This window comes from Salmo salar, chromosome 28 (genome assembly GCF_965601325.2).
Source record: "Salmo salar chromosome 28, fSalSal1, whole genome shotgun sequence".
Classification (NCBI taxonomy): domain Eukaryota; kingdom Metazoa; phylum Chordata; class Actinopteri; order Salmoniformes; family Salmonidae; genus Salmo; species Salmo salar.
Genome location: NC_138318.1, coordinates 5,707,996 through 5,729,193, shown reverse-complemented (window position 1 = coordinate 5,729,193; position 21,198 = coordinate 5,707,996). Strand labels below are relative to the sequence as shown.

Genomic DNA, 21,198 nt, shown 5'->3' with positions numbered 1-21,198 from the left:
TACCTTGAGCCTTCTTGGATTGGCCCATCTAATGTAACTCTATGGCCGCACCCAAGGGTCTTTAATTTTTTTTGCTCTAACCTTAGATTTGGCGGTGACATAGTGTCCCCATGAGTGACAGAACACTGAGCCAATGACAGCGCAAGAGAACATTACCAACCCCTACACTCCGTATTTTCAGCTGGCTGCCCCACCACCATAGAAACCACTGAGCTAGACTGAAACACCTGCATTTTGGAGCTGCCTTACTCAAGAAAGCAAAAAGAAAGCAAGTTTGTATGCGGCTTTATTAACATTGTTTGCAAACTGATATGTGACAAGTATTAATGCCAAAATAACATGCAAAACAGGCATCACCCCATATTTCATTTTTAGCTAGAAAGGTGGGACTCAAAACAGGCGGGGGTCTGCTATGAGGTTGCAAGTCCATAGAGTTCATGCCTTGCACATATTGTTCCACAGTTATTGTATCTGAATATAAAGACCATGTTAATTTTGTCTACGAGTCTCCTGTTTTAATGTCTGAATGATATAAGCAATTTTACATCGGTTATACAGCAAAACTAATCATTAGAATGTATATAACACACATTTCAAATCACTGGCTCATATTTCCCACAAATGGGAGGAATCAGTGGAGCTACAGTGTATGTACAAACCAATAAGATATGAGGGGTGGAGTGAGAGGACGCAACCAGATTCCAACAACATTCTCTTAACAACAAAATGTGTCAGTATCAAACTGAGATTTCAGAGTGTGGACATTATAACCAATATGACAAAACTTACAACAGGGTGATAGGTAAGAATTAACATCACGACAAGCGTTTGGGATTTTACATTAAAAAATTTCGTCACTCAGGTCTCCGTGCGTAAAATGCGCATGTGGCACAATCAACAGGCAGCTAGACAGACCAAAGCAAATTTTCACTGAACATGACCGAGGAAAAGAGTAAGTCATTCAACGACCATCCATGTAGTCCAACGGGAACCGCCAGCTCGATGTCGCAGGACGACTCGGATTCGGACGTCCCGTCCTCTCCAACCGGCTCCGATGGACAGGCTCACGGCAACGGGATAACCCCAAAAATGGACACTAGCGAGGAGGATAAACGGTTTCCCGCGTGCATCCGAGACGCAGTGTCTCAGGTACTGAACGGATACGACTGGTCGCTCGTACCGATGCCTACACGAGGAGACCGGTCTCTGAAAAACAAACCCCATGTGAAGCGACCGATGAACGCGTTCATGGTGTGGGCGCAGGCGGCGCGCAGGAAACTAGCTGACCAGTACCCGCATCTCCACAACGCCGAACTCAGCAAGACCTTGGGGAAGCTCTGGCGGTCAGTAGAGAGAACCGAATGTTTATATTTAATGGGGGGTATAGTACACATTTGCGTACCTAATGTGCCGCATAGAACATGGCACAGATGTACTATGGAAATGTTTTTTGCACCAAACCCAAAAATCTGCAGTGAAGATTGTTGTAGACAATGTTCATTGTTGACAAGTTACAAAATACTTATTATTAGTTTATTTTCTAGTATTGTTTCATGAAAATTTGTGCACAACTTTGCCTTTTCATAATGATTAACCTCATTTTACATGGCATGTTTAGAATGAAGATGATAATGATATTCACTGTGACATCCAGCATTATGCATCTTATAATAGTCCACAACTCAACCCAACCTGTCATCAATTTCCAGCCTGCTCTCTGAAAGCGAGAAGAGGCCATTTATAGAGGAGGCAGAGAGACTGAGGGTGCAACACAAGAAAGACTACCCTGACTACAAATACCAACCCCGGAGAAGGAAGAGCATCAAGCCAGGTCAGAGTGACTCGGACTCCGGGGCTGAGCTGGCCCAATTCCACCCAGGCCAGATGTACAAGGCTGAACCTGGTCTGGCCAGACTGACCTCCATGGGGAATGGGCATAATCATCCAGAGCGGACAGGTGAGTGGATTTCCCAGCATATTTGATACATTTGTGCAAGAATGTAGAACAATCCTTACTCAATAGCAACACGCAGTTTGTCAGTCACCAGGTCTTTTTTTTACTGATTGAGATCTTGTATGAACGCTTATCTCTCCTGGGTTCAGGGTTGAGGTGTTCAGGCACGTTCTTTTGTTAGTATGCCATAGCTAATGTTTAGGCATCTGTTGTGTCTTTTCTGAAGGCCATCCACATGGTCCCCCCACACCCCCCACCACCCCCAAGACAGAGCTGTATCTTGGGCTGAAACATGAGGGCCGGCGCCACCTGGATGGGGGACGGCAGAACATCGACTTCAGCAACTTGGACATCTCTGAGCTGAGCACCGATGTCATCAGCAACATGGATGCCTTTGACGTCCACGAGTTCGACCAGTACCTGCCACTCAACGGGCACAGCTCCGCCCCGGCGCCTCCGGACCATGGGCACGGATCCAACCCCCCCTCTGGGTCCCTCAGTTCCTCCTACGGCCACTCCCACAGCAATGCCTTGCCTTGGGGGCCAAAAGGGGCGGGAGCGGAGGCGGCGCTCCCCTCTTCCTCCTCGTCTTCTAGTAACAGCGATGGCGTTCACCACAGAACGCAGATCAAAACGGAGCAGTTGAGTCCCAGCCACTACAGCAGCCAGCACTCCCACAGCTCCTCGCCACCCCACCCCGACTACACCCCCCTCAGCTCTGGAAGCGGCCCCTCCTCTGCAGCCTCCTCCTCCCTGCCCAGCCCCCAGTGTGACTATGCAGACCTCCAGAGCCCCAGCTACTACAGTGCCTACTCCAGCTACCCCGCAGGTCTCTATCAGTACCCCTACTTCCACTCCTCTCGCCGCCCCTACGGCAAACCGCTCATCAACAGCGTAGCCATCCCTCCGCCCCACAGCCCCACCTCAAATTGGGAGCAGCCGGTCTATACCACACTCACCAGGCCTTAGACTCATTGACAGCCTATGGTGCCTGATATGGCTTTCTTCTGTTTTTGCTGTGTTAGTGAGGACATGACATAAGGCTCAAGGTTGGACATGATCTAAGAACAAGTGCCTGCTGGTTTTGTCAGAATGGACAGAGAATCTCTACCCACAATCATGCATGAATCTTCTATGGGAAAAATGTGGAACACACTTCTGTTTTGACCACGAAATCACAAATGAATACAATTCTAGATTAACTTTTTTTAGTGCCTTTCTTATGTTCAACTCTTTATCTCAGATTGAATAATTATTGTTTGTATTTATGTTTTATATGAACATGTTTTATATTGGAATGCACATTCCAGCTTAACAAATGCACCAAATGAATAATAATTCCACTTGTTAGTTACTGTTCATCACTCCAGTGCAGTTCCATTCCTTCCTTCTTAGTTACTGTTCATCACTCCAGTGCAGTTCCATTCCTTCCTTCTTAGTTACTGTTCATCACTCCAGTGCAGTTCCATTCCTTGTCAGAAAAGGCGGCGGGGACTTTCACTCAAGGCAACAGGTGTTCAATTCTGTTTCCTACAAATCGAGATGACAAGATTTCAGGGTCGAAGGAAATTAGTAAAATGATATACCATATGCTGTGATTGACTGGACAGCTGGACTGAGGACAGGAACCACCATGCTCGCCATATAGCATGGACCGCTAAGCCCTGTGCATCTGCTGCACTTGTCAACTTTTGAAGAAGACATGTCCATTCCATCCCAGCAGTTCTGTGCGGATGAAGGCCGAAATGGCTTGTCTTTCTGAAAAGGCAACTGCAAAAAAACATGGAGAGACTGCCCAATGGGCAATCCAGGTTTGATTATTGGACTTTTATACTTGATATGTGGACTGGATTATTTGTATGCTGGCTCTATGAAAACCAGCTAATATCATTTGTAACTGGTGCTTGTAAAAGCTTGATGAACTTAGTGTGCGTGACCACGCATTTATGCTGTTTTATGTTTACCTTTACGATTAAATAACTGCATTGCAGAGTGTTTTCACCAACAACGAATTCGGTTAGAAGTTCCTCCCCTTGCGGGGGATTGTGGGAAGGTGAGCGGCGAAACCCTGCTAGCGGAGTGGTAGAAAAAGTTCAGCTCTTCTCTACTTTGTGCAAATTTCAAGCGGAGCGAAGCGTTGTCAAGAGGAGGCACCGCCTCTGGTCAAAACCCACTGTATGAACTCACGCAGAGCCGTTAAATACGTTGGCCCACACACCTTTTTCTTGCAGTTCTGAATATTTTTGCAAATGACATATAAACTTAATGTTTGAGTAGTTGGGCAGTTTCTTGAAGACAAGATGGATGCTCGCCATGCAGTTACTGAGAGTGGGCATACTACCAAGTGTGTTTGTGTGTGTGAGTGTGTGTGTGAGTGTGTGAGTGCATGCATGAGTGAGCGCGTGCGTCTGTGTGTGTTTGTGAGCGTGTGCTTGCGTGTGAACGTGTGACACAGACAAAAAGCTCTGAATTTTAATGAGCAATTACTTTGTTGAAAGATCCTTTGTCTCCCTTTTATCTGGGGAAAGAGAGAGAAATTAATTGGACTGACAAATAAAAACTGCATCATTACCAAACGCACCAACAAGCTACAGGGTATGAGAAGAATTAACCGCAGGGAAGCTGATCAGAACAGATGGGATGTGGGTGGCTTGTGAGCGGAATACTCATAACAGATTTAAATGTATAGCCACCAGTACACTACCAGTATGCTGTAACTCAGACTGTCCTGCCTATTGTTTGCCAAGACATTTTAGTAGAAACTCAACTAGAGAGATAAGGATGAGGATAGAGAATGGAGACAGAGTGTTAAGAGTTATTGACAGAATGAATCAGGGTGCGTTGCATAATAACAGGAGTTTGGCGATACAAATGATGCATGAATCACCACGATCACTTGCCCAACTTGAATAGACTGATCATCCAGTGAATAACGGACACTGTACCTAGACCAACATAGCTATTAACAAACTTTTTTTTTTTACAGATATACTGTACCTGGCTCATAGGTTGCTATATTTACTCTCAGGCCATGCTAAATGCCCTACGTTTCTGCCCCTGGGCTTCACTACAGATATGATGGCTGAGGATTTGGGGTTCCACCCACTTTTAATTACTTCCTGAATGGTGAAAATATCTGGTGAGTTTCACTGAGTTAGTGTCTAATGGAGTTTGCCTGGCCTGCCGGGGCGCCAACGACAACAAGCTGCCAGACAGAACTAACATTGACTTACCCATGATGCCACGGGGATCTGGAGCCAGGGCGGAGGGGCAGAGGAGTGTGGAGGGACACATCAGGAGACCTGACTCGCACTGTGATTCGCCACACAAATGGTCATATATACTGTACAGGTGGGAAGGCAGTTCCACCTCATTTGGATTGGTAAAAACACACAGAGGCAGTTGAAATTCTGCTAAGACTTTGCATGGGAAAATCGACCAATTGACCAACTGTTCAATCACCTACAAATCCCAGTTGAATCACTGCACACACACCCTCACTTACAAACCTTTCAAGCAGCAGCTTCATGTGTTCATCTTATTTCGTTCCAAGTCAAGTTCTGTTCACGTTAAGCTCTGTTCAATTAGTCTCCTTAATTATTTTGAAACATGTTTATAAAGTTACTGATATCTTTCTCATTTTCATTACAGCTTTTAGAAGTTAAAGCCTATAAGTGGTTCATACAATTTTAAGCAGTGAAGGGGATCCCTTGTGTGTGTGGGTTTATCCCGGGACTTTTCATTACATTTGTGCTGTAGCCTCTCTGTAGCCATCCTTTAGGCTTTAGACTCATCACTAAATTATTCCCTCTAACTTGAAACAGACTGAGGCAGCAATGTAATAGACTTACAACAGTCAATTAGACCATAAAACCTCTAATGATGCAAGTGATGAGGTACAAGTTTCTCCCTGATCTTGTCTATGTGGTATTCTCTGTCTCAAGATAACAGGATGATACTGGCAAGTTGTTCCAGTGCAGTGCAACAATGACAAAAGGGTGAATAACAGTTGTTCGAACTGCAGGCCCATTTCTATTGTTCAATCTAAGTAATGGCTTCTATTTTCTACAAATTCATCAATAGAAAGACTAAGGAGGTTCCAAGACATTGACGTTCCCACAGATATGGTACACTTCTCATTTCAACCAAAAATAGTGCCCTTTGACCCTTTGGGGTGTATCAACTGTTCTTCAATCCCCCGTCGTGTTGGCTGTTTGGACCACTCCAATCCCTATAAAGAGAAAGCACTTTGCCTTGGAGTGGTCTGGAGTGGTCTGCGATGGTTTACAATGCCAGAAACAGAGTAACCGTGAAACTTCACCGCGGTGACTGAGGTCAACCACAGCACGTTGCTTTGGCGCCAGTCCTTGGGAAAAGCATGTAGCCCCCATCTCGCAGACAGAGGGATGGCCTGTCTCGATGCCTGACAGAAAAAATCTGCCAACTCACTCATGCGCTTTATATATTCAGTACATGTACATTTGAAGCATACTATTTCATATGAATAAAATCTAAATGTTTAAATAAGAAAACATTCTCTATTACCAGTAGATAAAGACAATGTTAATTGACTTAGTCTTGATGGCAGAAGCAGATGTGAACCCTAAAGTCAGTGAGATTACAGAAAACTGAGGGAGGGAGAAAAAGGTGTCAGAAAGAGAGAGGGAAAGAAAGAGTGAAGGTAGCATGTGCGACTGTGTCCCAGCTGTTGCTATGACGATTGGGCTGCAGCGCCATGAGCCTGACCCCCCCTGAAGCTCTTAATCCTAACCTCCCAACACACACACACACACACACACAATCACACACACACCACACACAGAGGAGTATCCCTCAAGGATTTCCCGCCATGTGGGACCGAGATGTGAATGTGGTACAATTTACTGGAAGTTCACAGGAAAGGCACGCAGTTCACAGAACAGGCACATACTGTATGTATGGAGACATGACGGGAGCATGTCCTTATAGTTACGCAAACAAATAAACAGAGATAATCACATGCCCACACAGAGACACCAATTGACAAGAATCAACGCTCCACCACATCTAACCATTACAATGTTACCATAACTATTTACTACATAATTGAACTGTTGTGAACTTTTAATTACACACAATACCAGGTCTGTGGGCATGTGTAAGCTGCACAGCCATTATCATGCGTCTTGTGCGAGTGTTTGTGCAGACAGTCAGCGCACTCCAGCCCATACTGATAATGTTGGTCCTCCACACTTCACAACTGCTCAGCCACACTTCCCACCCGCCTCAGAGAGTCCATCCAGCCCAGGCTTAACACCAGAACTCTCCCTGGGTGGAATTCCAACAGCTGTCTGAGCTCTCCAACCGCCACCTCTAACGGCAGCTGTGTGTCTGTCTGTGTCCACGCATCAGTCAGCACAGAGAAGCACACAGCTTCGGAGGGTGGCTCTATGAATTCTGCACACATGCATACTACCAGAACACACACACACGCACGCACACACAAACAAACACAGGCACACCCGCACACATTATCTGAAGACAAGAGACTACTGGAGTAGTGGTTTCCAAACCCTGAAATTGAACTGGGGTCAAATTTGATCAAACAAATGAATTGTTCTCTCTTCAAATGGGCGTGGTGTATAATAGAACATTTTGAGTGTCAACTAAGGACCTTTTACACTATTAAAATTCACTTTCATGTAATTATGCGTTGGGACAGCCCTGCTGAACCTTAAATTGAGTGAATATGAACCCATATACAGTACAAAGTGGGGTCCCCTTCATTTTCTAGCGTCAATTTGTGCGGAACATTTTTGGGAACCCGTGCACTAGAGAGAGGACAGACAGACAGACAGACAGACAGACAGACAGACAGACAGACAGACAGACAGACAGACAGACAGACAGACAGACAGACAGACAGACAGACAGACAGACAGACAGACAGACAGACAGACAGACAGACAGACAGACAGACAGAGAGAGCCCAGCGGTTGATGAAAAACAACAGCATTATTTAATGATTTATTTGATAATAAGAATCCAAAGTAAAGGAGACACGGTCAATGGGATTGTTCTCAGCTTGGATCCCTGTCAAGTTTATTACAGCGGCAGACCAATAGAATGACAATGCACATCATGGGTGATGTATTACAATGGCCTAGAGTGCCATCTAGTGTCTTTCAATGATAATCACAATTTGGTTGAATCAGTTAATATTAAATAAATTACAACCCTGTTGCATGAAGTAACAAAATATTTACATTCACATTTATATTTAAAAAAAAAAAAAAAAACAGCCACGAGATGTGTATAACCCTGACTAAAAGCATACGTTTAGAACAATCAGAGAAATTGCATAAATCCACTGTCATCAAAACTGTCCAAACAATAAATTACAATTACAGTACTGCTCTCAACAAACACAGTGAACATGACTCATTAGTATACAACAAGGGATGAACCACTCACAACACTAAGAGCGGGGGTGCAGTGTAGAAGAGTCTATGTGGAGAGCGGCAGCAGGGGAATTGATGTTTCAGTGTTATTTTCTCTCCTCTCAAATCCCCTGACCCCTGACCTCTAACCCCCGGTTTAGGCATCATGTTCAGAAGAGGTGGAGAAGTAAGACCTTTTATTGTTTTTCTCTCTCCTCTCTGATCTATCTCTTCCGTCTCTATCATCTCGTTCCTTCGCTCCAGGTACAGTAAAGACTTGTGTTATTCTGGCGTCTCTGCAGAGAAATCCTGTCTGTTCTGTTCTTGGTGGGACTTGAGCTGACCAGTAGAGTGACAGCTCTAGCTCCAGTCTCAGGGCTTGTGTTTGAAATGGGCCTCCACTGCACGGTGAAGAGCAGAAAACCAGTCAGTGTTACCACAACATAGAGATACAATCACAGATAGGCATATAGACACAGCACAGTACATAAACAGGCAATCACTCATTAACCTGCTTTGGACTGCCTCTAAAAACACACCATCAATCTATAATTATAATGATTAATACCAATGCTGGTGCTAGGGAGTTACCCGGTGTGCAGGTTTTTGTTTTAGCCCTGCCATAAAACATTGGCTTTAGCCAAGCAACTGCTTGCGAGACCTTGACTAGTTAAATTGGGGGTTGTACATACCCTGCAAATATTATTGCAAAGATGCAATATCTGCATACATGCATGCTCCTCAAGAGTAAAGCTGTGGCACCCGGTGATTGTCAAGAAAATAGCTGCCGGGCTCACGGTAATTAGCATAAGCGCGTTTAGCATCTGCTGGCTTCCACGCATAGCCTACAAGCCACGGATGCAGATCTTTGGAACATCTACATTTAAAAAAAACAAATAAATCCATATAATATAGCCTGCATGATCACAATAAATCCATTATTTATTTTTGACAGGTCTTAAGAAACATGATATTAAAAAATGAACAGAATAGCATACTCTGAGTTGTTCTTATGTTGGGCCCTGATCTGGCTATGCCATATGGCTGTGGGCTACCCTCGTTCATTTAGCAGACAAGATTTGCTTAGAATTCAGTGGCATAATTTTTTTAAATTACTTCATAGTATGAAGAACACAATTGAACATAATAGAAAGGATATTTTCTCTAAACGGTTTCAATGGAAGTGCGTACATGTGGCTATTCTGTGTTGATCGGTTAACAAAGAAACCAGTCCTATATGCTTAATTTAGAGTTATTTATGCAGTTGTGATATAAATGTTGGGCTATATGTTAAGATTTTTAATACATTCTAAGGCTGCATGATGGGACTCTAGTGATGATTTGAAAAAAGTCACAAGCTTCACTCATTACATCAGTTTCTCATTCACAATTTGACAAGCACTTGATAATATTCTCACCAGGACTCGAATTTCCCGAAGGCATCCCCCTTGTGTGGCGGTAATGCCCCCTAAAAAATCCATGCCTTTTGCGGCCAAAGTGGCCATTGTGCCCATGGGCTGAAACTAATAGGCTAATTATAATTCCCTTCTCCCGGCTGCCGTACTCCGAAGCACCTCTCACTCACATGGCTCTCTCAGATGTACAGTTGAAGTCGGAAGTTTACATACACCTTAGCCAAATAAAAATTTCCTGTCTTAGGTCAGTTAAGATCACCACTTTATTTAAAAAATGTGAAATGTCAGAATATTAGTAGAATGAATGATTTATTTCAGCTTTTATTTCTTTCATCACATTACCAGTGGGTCAGAAGTTTACATTCACTCAATTAGTATTTAGAAGCATTGCCTTTAAATTGTTTAACTTGGGTCAAACGTTTCGGGTAGCATTCCACAAGCTTCCCACAATTATTTGGGTGAATTCTGGCCCATTCCTGTTGGCCTCCTTGCTCGCACACACCTTTTCAGTTCTGCCCACAAATTTTCTATGGGATTGAGGTCAGGGCTTTGTGATGGCCACTCCAATACCTTGACTTTGTTGTCCTTAAGCCATTTTGTCACAACTTTGGAAGTATGCTTGGGGTCATTGTCCATTTGGAAGACCCATTTGCGACCAAGCTTTAACTTCCTGACTGATGTCTTGAGATGTTGCTTCAATATATCTACATAATTTACATTCCTCATGATGCCTATGATGATCTATTTTGTGAAGTGCATCAGACCCTCCTGCAGCAAACCACCCCCACAACATAATGCTGCCACCCTCGTGCTTCATGATTGGGATGGTGTTCTTCGGCTTGCAAGCCTCCCCCTTTTTCCTCCAGACATAACAACGGTCATTATGGCCAAACAGTTCTTTTTTTGTTTCATCAGACCAGAGGCCATTTCTCCAAAAAGTACGATCTTTGTCCCCATGTGCAGTTACAAACCGTAGTCTTTGTTATGGCGGTTTTGGAGCAGTGGCTTCTTCCTTGCTGAGCGGCCTTTCAGGTTATCTCGATATAGGACTCATTTTACTGTGGATATAGATACTTTTGTTCCTGTTTCCTCCAGCATCTTCACAAGGTCCTTTGCTGTTGTTGACGGCTGCTCGGTCCCATGGTGTTTATACTTGCGTACTAATGTTTGTACAGATGAACGTGGTACCTTTAGGCGTTTGGAAATTGCTCCCAAGGATGAACCAGACTTGTGGGGGTCTATAATTTGTTTCTGAGGCCTTGGCTGATTTCTTTTGATTTTCCCATTATGTCAAGCAAAGAGGCACTGAGTTTGAAGGTAGGCCTTGAAATACATCCACAGGTACACCTCCAATTGACTCAAATTATGTCAATTAGCCTATCAGAAGCTTCTAAAGCCATGACATTATTTTATGGAATTTTCCAGGCTGTATAAAGGCACAGTCAACTAAGTGTATGTAAACTTCTGACCCACTGGAATTGTGATAGAGTGAATTATAAGTGAAATAATCTGTCTGTAAACAATTGTTGGAAAAATTACTATCATTATTATTATTATTATTACTACTATTATGTCCTAACCGTCTTGCCCAAACTATAATTTGTTAACAAGAAATTTGTGGAGTGGTTGAAAAACAAGTTTTAATGACTCCAACCTAAGTGTATGTAAACTTCCCGACAACTGTAGCTAATTCCCGTGACCGGGTCCTTTTCACAGTCATTTCAGCTAAGTAGTAGGCTACGAGTGAATGGAGACAGACACATCTGGGACGCATCTGCGCGCTTCCCTCTTATTGAACTCTGAGGCGCATATTGAAGATGTTAGAGCTGTCCACATTCATCCTACATTTCATCAGCCAACAAGATGAGTAGGCCTGACGAACAGCAAAAGCAATTGCTTATGTCAATGTACTATCCCCCATAGTACAAAAGTTGACCTATTCTATTGGTCAACGTGCTTCTGTGCAATAAATAAATATTCCAAACATACTCTGGGACAGTTGTGGGATGCGATAGATCCCAAATGAATACAACCACTTGCATCAACACCAAAAAAACGTTTAAAAGCAATGAGGCTGATCGTTTAGCAATAAGCGCGAATGTTCCAAAATGCAATCAATTAGAAGAAAACGCTGTTCTCAAAAGTGATGGCAAATGCGATTATGCGTGTGATGCTTTATTATAAAGGTGCATTTTTATGGTGAAAATGATCTTCCCCCAAACTTGAAACTCACGCGCTGCTTATGTAGGCCAGTTAGGCTCTACACCGGTTATAAAGAGGATTCATGTGCTTAATTTTAACAAGTTATTTGGCCACTTTAGTTGTAATACAATCCTTATCAAAACATATAGACCTATGGTCTAGGATACATGCAGGGGACTATGATTTGAAAAAGATTCCCCCAAAAAAGGTATGCGCTTCTTGCCTTAATGCACAAGCTGGGCATCATTCACAAGTGATAATACCTCATTCACAAGTGATAGTCTAATATTGTCACCCATCAGTCTATTCTTAATTTAAATGTTGTCTTTACGTATAATATATGTATGACATTTGTTCTGATTTAGAATGGACCATTATCATGCACCTGTCTCGGAACAGGGGCATGTGGGAAAAAATACACATGTCATCTATACACTTAAATAGCGAATGGAGGATGCATTTCCCATGGTTCATTTTCATGCCAGCCAGGTAGCCTATCTTCCTGTGTTAAAGGGAATCAATGTGCTTAATATTAGGAAAGTTGATAAATAACATTTTGTAGGCCTAGCCTATAGAAAGCTGATGGGATCCTCTTTTAAATAGAGGCCATCGAACCTCTGTTTTCTCACGCAATTGCAGAAATGTTGCGCAGCATGAGCGCTCATGAGGTGTCTGATTAGATTTTTGATAACATTTGCATTGATGTCAGATTGATTAGAGGGACAATAGAGTGCTGAATACCAGGCAGTTAACAAGTTTGGTAAGCTACTAATGACCATCAGCAGCATCAGAGCTTGGAGAAGCCTAATTACAGTGACTAAACAGTCACGTGGAATTTGACTGCCTTCATGACTCGTGACACCGGTGCAGCAGTAATACGGTCAGCGTAACAGCCCTACTCAAGAGTACACCTAACGTAGTGCATACTCGAGTACGCCGGTGTAATTCAGGCTCATGACTTACCTGCGTACTCTTGTGGTCTCATGGGTCTGTTGATGACCCTCTGGAAGGCAGCGATCCAGTCCCTCTGCTCCGCCTCCGTCTCGCAGGCAAACAGGAACTTCCTGTCTGGTGTTACTATGGTGATGCCATGGTTCCAGTGGTAGCCCTGTGTTGAGGGGGGAAGGCCTGGGAGCACGGTGTAGCTGTTCTCTTTACTGCCGATGAACACCTCTCCCCTTGCATAGGCATCCTGAGAGAGGAGGAGGGAAAGGCGGGGGGAAAGAGAGTGTGAGAGAGATCAGAGAGAGAGATATCAGAGAATAAAGTATGCTGTATGCCACAGAATAGAAAGTTATGACAAGTAGGGTTCATTCAGCATGGATCAGTTATTTTAGGGTAGGGTGTGTCTGTCTCCTCACCAGAGGATCTTTGAAGTACATGAGTCTCCTGTCATCCATGGTGAACCACCTTTTCTTAAAGCCCTCTGTGTGCTTTGGGCCTGTCTTTTCCATGAAGCCCTCTTTCATGAAGCTACGTGTAAGTTTGGGCACCAGCTGAAGGCAAAGACAAGAGAGAAAATGATTTGTTTAACTGTGTTTAATAGTGGTAATACAAATGTCTAAATATATGTTGTGGCCTCACCTCCTCATCACTGGCTCCAGGGAAGGCCACCTGAAGGTAATGGAACCTGGCAGCTCTGATAGCGTTGAACCAGTCCACCATTTCCTACCAAAACAAAAGACACAAAAGCACCCTAGTCAGAGATAGTCAGACACATGCCTTATTCAGAGTCATCCCTGCATTGAGAAGACCGTAAACCTACTACAGTATGGAACATTACGAGACGTGATTAAGGTATATCACGACAAAACCGCTTTAATATTACTGTTCTGTTCAAGCTTGCTATCGTGTCTGTTAATCAGTTGAGGAGGCTGTACCCACGGTGCCTTTCATCCTAACCCACAAACAAGGGTGACTTGCTACTGAGAGAGATGATCACCTGTGTGCACAGCAGTAAACCCTCAGAGAAAAACAGCTTGCCAGCCAGCAACTCTCTGTGTGATTGCAACCCCCTCCACATTCCTCTAGCCAGCTCCACTGACCAGATTGCACGGCAGGATGACGAGTACTGCTGTCACAGTGAAGAACGCGTCTGCTGATGAAATAGATATCTAGACATGTTCATTTCCACTCTCCCTCGGTTATCCAGAACAGCTCATATCTACTAGAGATGCTTAGAAGGAAAAGGTGCTATCTAGAACCTTAAAGGGTTCTCCGGCTGTCCCCAAAGGAGAACCCTTTGAAGAAACCTTTTTGGTTCCAGGTAGAATCATATTGGGTTCCTTGTAGAATCCTTTCCCCAGAGGGTTTTACATGGAACCCAAAAGAGTTCTACCTGGAACCGAAAAGTGTTTTCCTATGGGTAAACCCGAAGAACCTTTTTGGAACACTTTTTTATAAGAGTGTAGAGACTGAAATTTAGTTGAACAGACTACAGTGGTTCGTCCTTTAAAAGTTGCAGTATACTGCGGCGAAGCTTGTATGTTGCTGCAGAATTCGATGGCACGTATTTAAGTGTGAACCACTGGTACCATTAATGCTCGTTAGTGCTAGTTTGACCACCAGAGGAGCATTTGATAGCCTTCAATAGTGGCTGTACTAAAGAATGCGGGCACGCGGGAGACCTGTAATGAATACCCAGGGAGAAAAATGTGTAGATTCACACGCAGAGCACGGCAGATGTTTATTAAGCCTTCACAGAAGGCAGGAATCGTGATCACAGGCAGGCAGGCAATGGTCAAACACAGGTAGGTAGTCAAAAACAAACAATACCTCACAACCACACAAACAGAAAGAACTGAACTAAATAGGGAGCTGATGAGACCAAATGAGAAACGAACACAGGTGAAATAGGCTACCTGGAGCGGCAGGTAACCTTGTGGTTAGAGTGTTGGACTTGTAACCGAAAGGTTGCAAGATCGAATCCCCGAGCTGACAAGGTAAAAATCTGGCATTCTGCCCCTGAACAACGCAGTTAACCCACTGTTCCTAGGCTGTCATTGAAAATAAGAATTTGTTCTTAACTGATTTGCCTAGTAAAATAAAAAGATTTAAAAAAAATCTATGATCAAAAATGAAAGACAGGGCTATGATCCAGAACACAAAGAAACAGGGCTATGTTCAAGAACACAAGGTTGACTAAGAAAATAAATGCAGAACCTTACAAGACTGGGGGTCAATTCCCCGACGGGGAGGAAGGAGTAAGCTGTCCTTGAAAATAAGAAATTGTTCTTAACTGACTTGCCTAGTTAAATAAAGGTTACACTAAGAGCATAAGTCTAACATATACCCAAACAGAGATTCTGTGAAAATAAAATCGTATTGATTGATCAAGACCAGTCCCCATGCTTGTCTCAGAGCAGCGCGAAACGGTGCTAAAATAGTTGTAGGCTATTGCTTCAAATCCAATGGCTTCTAACTTCAATATGCTCTTTAAATAAATAAGACCTACACCACTTTTAACAGCACATTACTCAACACTAGTGAGACTCATGTCGCCTACGGTCGGCCTAGAGTATATCAAAAAATATGACGTGACTCTCCGCCAATGATTACATATAGAGGATTGGAGGATATTTCTGTAATTCAGTGATATTTATTCCCATAGTAATGGATCCATAACTAAACAAACAGCATTTTGAAAGAGTATTTTATCATTATTTTATTAACGAAAGCATAAAGATGCCATTATTAGTTACATTGTTTTAGTTTGAACGTGCAGACTGGCACTAAGAACAGAACAGCGGGAATGTTTCCCTAGTCAGCGCCATTATTAGTGCAATGCCCCTTAGTGTTGCCTGTCTGGCAGGGTGGGGGTGGGGGTCCACACCCCTCCCCCTTCCTCCTCCTCCCTTCCCCATGGGCTAGGTCGGCCTTCTGTGTGCGGCTCTGCGGCCCTTCCCGTGCCCCCTGCCCTCGTGCCTTGAACCTTGCACACTTTCAGTGGATACAGCTGGAGAACTGCAAGGCAATCCCATTGTGCGCCACTCAGGAGCCATGACCAATATGACCAATATATATTGTCCTGCTAATAATAGGGTTAATAATATACTGCTGAAAAAAATAAAGGGAACACTTAAACAACACAATGTAACTCCAAGTCAATCACACTTCTGTGAAATCAAACTGTCCACTTAGGAAGCAACACTGATTGACAATACATTTCACATGCTGTTGTGCAAATGGAATAGACAACAGGTGGAAATTATAGGCAATTAGCAAGACACCCCCAATAAAGGAGTGGTTCTGCAGGTGGTAACCACAGACCACTTCTCAGTTCCTATGCTTCCTGGCTGATGTTTTGGTCACTTCTGAATGCTGGCGGTGCTCTCACTCTTGTGGTAGCATGAGACGGAGTCTACAACCCACACAAGTGGCTCAGGTAGTGCAGCTCATTCAGGATGGCACATCAATGCGAGCTGTGGCAGAAAGGTTTCCTGTGTCTGTCAGCGTAGTGTCCAGAGCATGGAGGCGCTACCAGGAGACAGGCCAGTACATCAGGAGACGTGGAGGAGGCTGTAGGAGGGCAACAACCCAGCAGCAGGACCGCTACCTCCGCCTTTGTGCAAGGAGGAGCAGGAGGAGCACTGCCAGAGCCCTGCAAAATGACCTCCAGCAGGCCACAAATGTGCATGTGTCTGCTCAAACGGTCAGAAACAGACTGCATGAGGGTGGTATGAGGGCCCGACGTCCACAGGTGGGGGTTGTGCTTACAGCCCAACACCGTGCAGGACGTTTGGCATTTGCCAGAGAACTCCAAGATTGACAAATTCGCCACTGGCGCCCTGTGCTCTTCACAGATGAAAGCAGGTTCACACTGAGCATGTGACAGACGTGACAGAGTCTGGAGACGCCGTGGAGAACGTTCTGCTGCCTGCAACATCCTCCAGAATAACCGGTTTGGCGGTGGGTCAGTCATGGTGTGGGGTGGCATTTCTTTGGGGGGCCGCACAGCCCTCCATGTGCTCGCCAGAGGTAGCCTGACTGCCATTAGGTACCGAGATGAGATCCTCAGACCCCTTGTGAGACCATATGCTGGTGCAGTTGGCCCTGGGTTCCTCCTAATGCAAGACAATGCTAGACCTCATGTGGCTGGAGTGTGTCAGCAGTTCCTGCAAGAGGAAGGCATTGATGCTATGGACTGGCCCGCCCGTTCCCCAGACCTGAATCCAATTGAGCACATCTGGGACATCATGTCTCGCTCCATCCACCAACACCACGTTGCACCACAGACTGTCCAGGAGTTGGCGGATGCTTTAGTCCAGGTCTGGGAGGAGATCCCTCAGGAGACCATCTGCCACCTCGTCAGGAGCATGCCCAGGCGTTGTAGGGAGGTCATACAGGCACGTGGAGGCCACACACACTACTGAGCCTCATTTTGACTTGTTTTAAGGACATTACATCAAAGTTGGATCAGCCTGTAGTGTGGTTTTCCACTTTCATTTTGAGTATGACTCCAAATCCAGGCCTCCATGGGTTGATAAATTGGATTTCCATTGATTATTTTTGTGTGATTTTGTTGTCAGCACATTCAACTATGTAAAGAAAAAAGTATTTAATGAGATTATTTAATTCATTCAGATCTAGGATGTGTTATTTTAGTGTTCCCTTTATTTTTTTGAGCAGTGTATATCTGTGAGAATATCCAAGGGGCTTTTATATAATTCTAAATTAATAATAATAATCACTTTGTTTAAAAAAATAACAATCTTTTGGAGATGATTTTCTTTTCAAATAACGTAAATGTAACGTCTGCTTTCAACTCACACCCTCAAATACCTAGATCCCCTGAACGCAGCTCACTCTCCAGATCCCAATCACCTGAATTCTGATCACCTGTTCACACACCTGTATGTCATTATCACACACTATTTAGTTCAGTTCTTTGCATCCCATCACTGTGAGGTATTGTTTGTTTTGTGACACACGGCTGTCAGAGAACTGGGTTTCTGGTGAGTTACTCCTCCCGTGTATGATAGTTTTTGCCTATTCCCTGCCTGTACTTTAGCCTGATCTCCCGGACTACGTTACTAGCCTTTTCCCTGCCTGTACTGTTGCCCTTTTGGACCCCTGTGTATGACCTTCTGCCTGCCCCTGGACCTAGCTACCTGCCTCCTCCTGTGGTCCTTTGCAATAAACACCTGCTGCGCCCTGCGCTTGAAACCAGCTCTCTGTCTCCCCTTGTGTTCATTACAGTAAAATGAGCGAGGAAAAAGGCCATTCTTGAACATGGGGTGAGACATTGTTACTAATTTGTAAATAAAGCCAGTTTGTTATTTAGAATGATTTATTTCTGTTTTTAGAGGGAGAGAAACCTACAATCAACAAATGGGTCTCCCAGCTGAGGCTGGCACAGGTATTGAACGAGAATCTGTCGTAAACCAGCTTAGAACGTTGCGCCACTCAAGCGCTGTACAACGTGACCGGTCGGGAGAGGCATACAGTACTACAGTAAGAATAAAATAATAAAAACCTTAGTCTAACAACAGTTTTAGTAAGTAATACTGAAGTCGTGCACAATTATCAGTTTCTATTTAGGTTTATGTCGCCCATTCATTGTCAGTTAGAGACACAGTAGGACCCAAAAGCATAATCGGTGCTCTAACTCCCCCTTGCGCTGGTCTGGAGCAATGAAGTGGTGACGCAGGGTACCGTACTAAACCACAAATCACCTCAAAGTCCCGCAGCTTAATCGCAAAACTTTTAGTGGAGCAACCGCTGTAAATCAGTGTTCCTTGATATGAGGAACAGCAGCCATGTTAGGTGTACCACTGAATTGATGATTCATCATACATCATATCTCTAAGAATTCCGTGCATTTACACACTATACAATAGGAGTTGGCTATACCAGTATAAACAGATCTGGGACCAGGATACAGAGCCTCAGTTTTGTCACAGTCACCCATAATGCCTCACCTTAGAGTCGCTGTGGTAGACAAAGATGTTCCTGGTGCTGTTGTCTCTCAGGTAAGTAATCTGCAGGCCGTAGGGGTTGCCTATCTTAGCCGGCTGGAACGTGGCGTTGAGAGTCTCGATCTTCATCACCGCCTTGGGGTCCCGCGCCTGGGGGAGATACACAAACTGTACGGTACATAAATACAGTATACGTATAAATTGTTACATTGAATAATACATACTGTATGTTTACAGTAAACACAAAAAGATAGGTAAGGAGATTAAGTCTGAGGTATTTGTTTTAGTTTCCTCGTGGACACATTTACATAGCGCGCTATACAAGTATTCGTGGTTAACTTGAAAGAGATGATTAACCTGGAAGCTAGTAGCATAAGTTAGCTGGAGATTACGTTTCCCAGGAACATGCTTGGATTTATGTGTGAGAGCATGTGCAGATGTGAACACGTGTGGACTCCAGCCTTACGTCCTGCTTGTTGAAATACTTGAGCGCCCCCTCTCGTTCTGACAGGATGAATTTCCGGCTGAGGAACTGGCCGTTGTCTCGCCCGCGTTTCCATAGAAACCCCTCTCTGTAACCTGGGTAGATAGAAACCCACCAGACAAACTCAGACAAACTGAAATAACTCTCTGGTGTAATCAAGAAATACCAAAGCGTATGAAGGGAGAGAGAAAGGGAGACAGAAAGAGAGGGATGAAGAGACAGAGAGAGGGGCTTTAGGTGAAAGAGAGTACATGAGAGAGGAAGTCATAGAACAGAATGCAGGAAGAAAAAAATAACCTCACTGATGGTAAAGTACTGTACATTCTTTTACATGTCAATGACACAGCACTCTAGTCCTTCCAGTCTATTTCTGGACCTCTTACAGACAGGAAGTGGTTTCATTAAGTGGCAGTACAGAGCACTGTGTATAATTCATTACAGACTACACACTCTCTTCAACTCTCTCTTACTCTCTCATATTCTCTCTTTCTCCCTCCTCCCCCTCTATTTTCTCTCTTTACTTCTCTATTTTCCTTTCTCCTCCCTCCCACGAATCTCTGCTCACTGTATCCCCATCTATGTATCTATGTATCTAATACACACTCACATATACTGTATCCATGACATACTACTAATCCCCATTTTCAATCTTCCCATCCAACACCCCTCAAGTCCCATACCTCCCAACGTCTCTCCTTCCTCATCTGTCCCCTGTTTTCTCCTCCCTCTCATCTCTCCATCCCCTGGTGACAGAGGTTGGCATCTCTCTTTTTCCCAGTTAATCGTGATTTATTCACCTTGCATTACCTCATCGATCAATAACAACCCCCCACTCCTCCCTTTTCTCTGCATACAGAATCAATACTGCCATTGAGCACTGGGAGTCTAGTTTACCACCACCCTCCCTGCTCTACAGAAGGATATACCCTACCAGTCAAAAGTTTGGACACACCTACTCATTCAAGGGTTTTTCTTTATTTGTACTATTTTCTACATTGTAGAATAATAGTGAAGACATCAAAACGATTAAATAACACATATGGAATCATGTAGTAAACAACAAAAAGTGTTAAACAAATCAAAATATATTTGAGATTCTTTAAAGTAGCCACCCTTTGCCTTGGTGACAGCTTTGCACACTCTTGGCATTCTCTCAACCAGCTTCATGAGGAATGCTTTTCCAACCGTCTTGAAGGAGTACCCACTTATGTTGAGAACTTGTTGGCTGCTTTTTCTTCACTCTGGGGTCCAACTCATCCCAAACCATTTCATTTGTGTTGAGGTCATGCTGGTTAAGTGTGCCTTTCATTCTAAATAAATCACAGACCGTGAGACCAGCAAAGCACCCCCACACCATCACACCTCCTCCTCCATGCTTCACGGTGGGAACCACACATGCGGAGATCATCCGTTTACCTACTCTGCGTCTCACAAAGACACAGCGGTTGGAACCAGAAATCTAAAATGTGGATTTTCACCGGTCGAATGTCCATTGCTCGTGTTTCTTGGCCCAAGCAAGTCTCTTCTTCTTATTGGTGTCCTTTAGTAGTGGTTTCTTTGCAACAATTCAACAATGAAGGCCTGATTCACGCAGTCTCCTCTGCACAATTGATGTTGAGATGTGTCTGTTACTTGAACTCTGTGAAGCATTTATTTGGGCTCCAATCTGAGGTGCAGTTAACTCTAATGAACTTATCCTCTGCAGCAGAGGTAACTCTGGGTCTTCCTTTCCTGTGGCGGTCCTCATGAGAGCCAGTTTCATCATAACACTTGTTGGTTTTTACGACTTCACTTGAAGAAACTTTCA

At 44.0% G+C, this 21,198-nt stretch overlaps 2 protein-coding genes across 3 annotated transcripts in view; one reads left to right on the top strand and one right to left on the bottom strand.

The window, feature by feature from the left end:
- The first annotated feature begins 591 nt into the window (after nucleotides 1-591).
- LOC106589333 (transcription factor Sox-8) lies at nucleotides 592-4,230 on the top strand. Its single transcript, XM_014179177.3, has 3 exons — nucleotides 592-1,343; nucleotides 1,710-1,957; nucleotides 2,181-4,230. The coding sequence occupies exons 1-3, from the start codon at nucleotides 937-939 to the stop codon at nucleotides 2,921-2,923; spliced, it is 1,398 nt and encodes a 465-aa protein (XP_014034652.3). The 5' UTR covers nucleotides 592-936; the 3' UTR covers nucleotides 2,924-4,230.
- A 4,247-nt stretch (nucleotides 4,231-8,477) lies between these two features.
- The window catches only part of LOC106589331 (arf-GAP with dual PH domain-containing protein 1), a 46,573-nt gene continuing 33,852 nt past the window's right edge, over nucleotides 8,478-21,198 (bottom strand). Inside the window, exons 5-10 of one of the 2 annotated variants that reach the window (XM_014179175.3) lie at nucleotides 19,374-19,486; nucleotides 18,911-19,075; nucleotides 13,575-13,658; nucleotides 13,352-13,486; nucleotides 12,954-13,182; nucleotides 8,478-8,774 (exon numbers count right to left, since the gene is read on the bottom strand). In XM_014179175.3, coding sequence (XP_014034650.1) covers nucleotides 8,746-8,774; nucleotides 12,954-13,182; nucleotides 13,352-13,486; nucleotides 13,575-13,658; nucleotides 18,911-19,075; nucleotides 19,374-19,486 — 755 coding nt within the window. In that variant the 3' untranslated portion in view covers nucleotides 8,478-8,745. The remainder of the gene's footprint in view (nucleotides 8,775-12,953; nucleotides 13,183-13,351; nucleotides 13,487-13,574; nucleotides 13,659-18,910; nucleotides 19,076-19,373; nucleotides 19,487-21,198) is intronic. The other variant, XM_014179176.3, reaches the window with a different exon arrangement.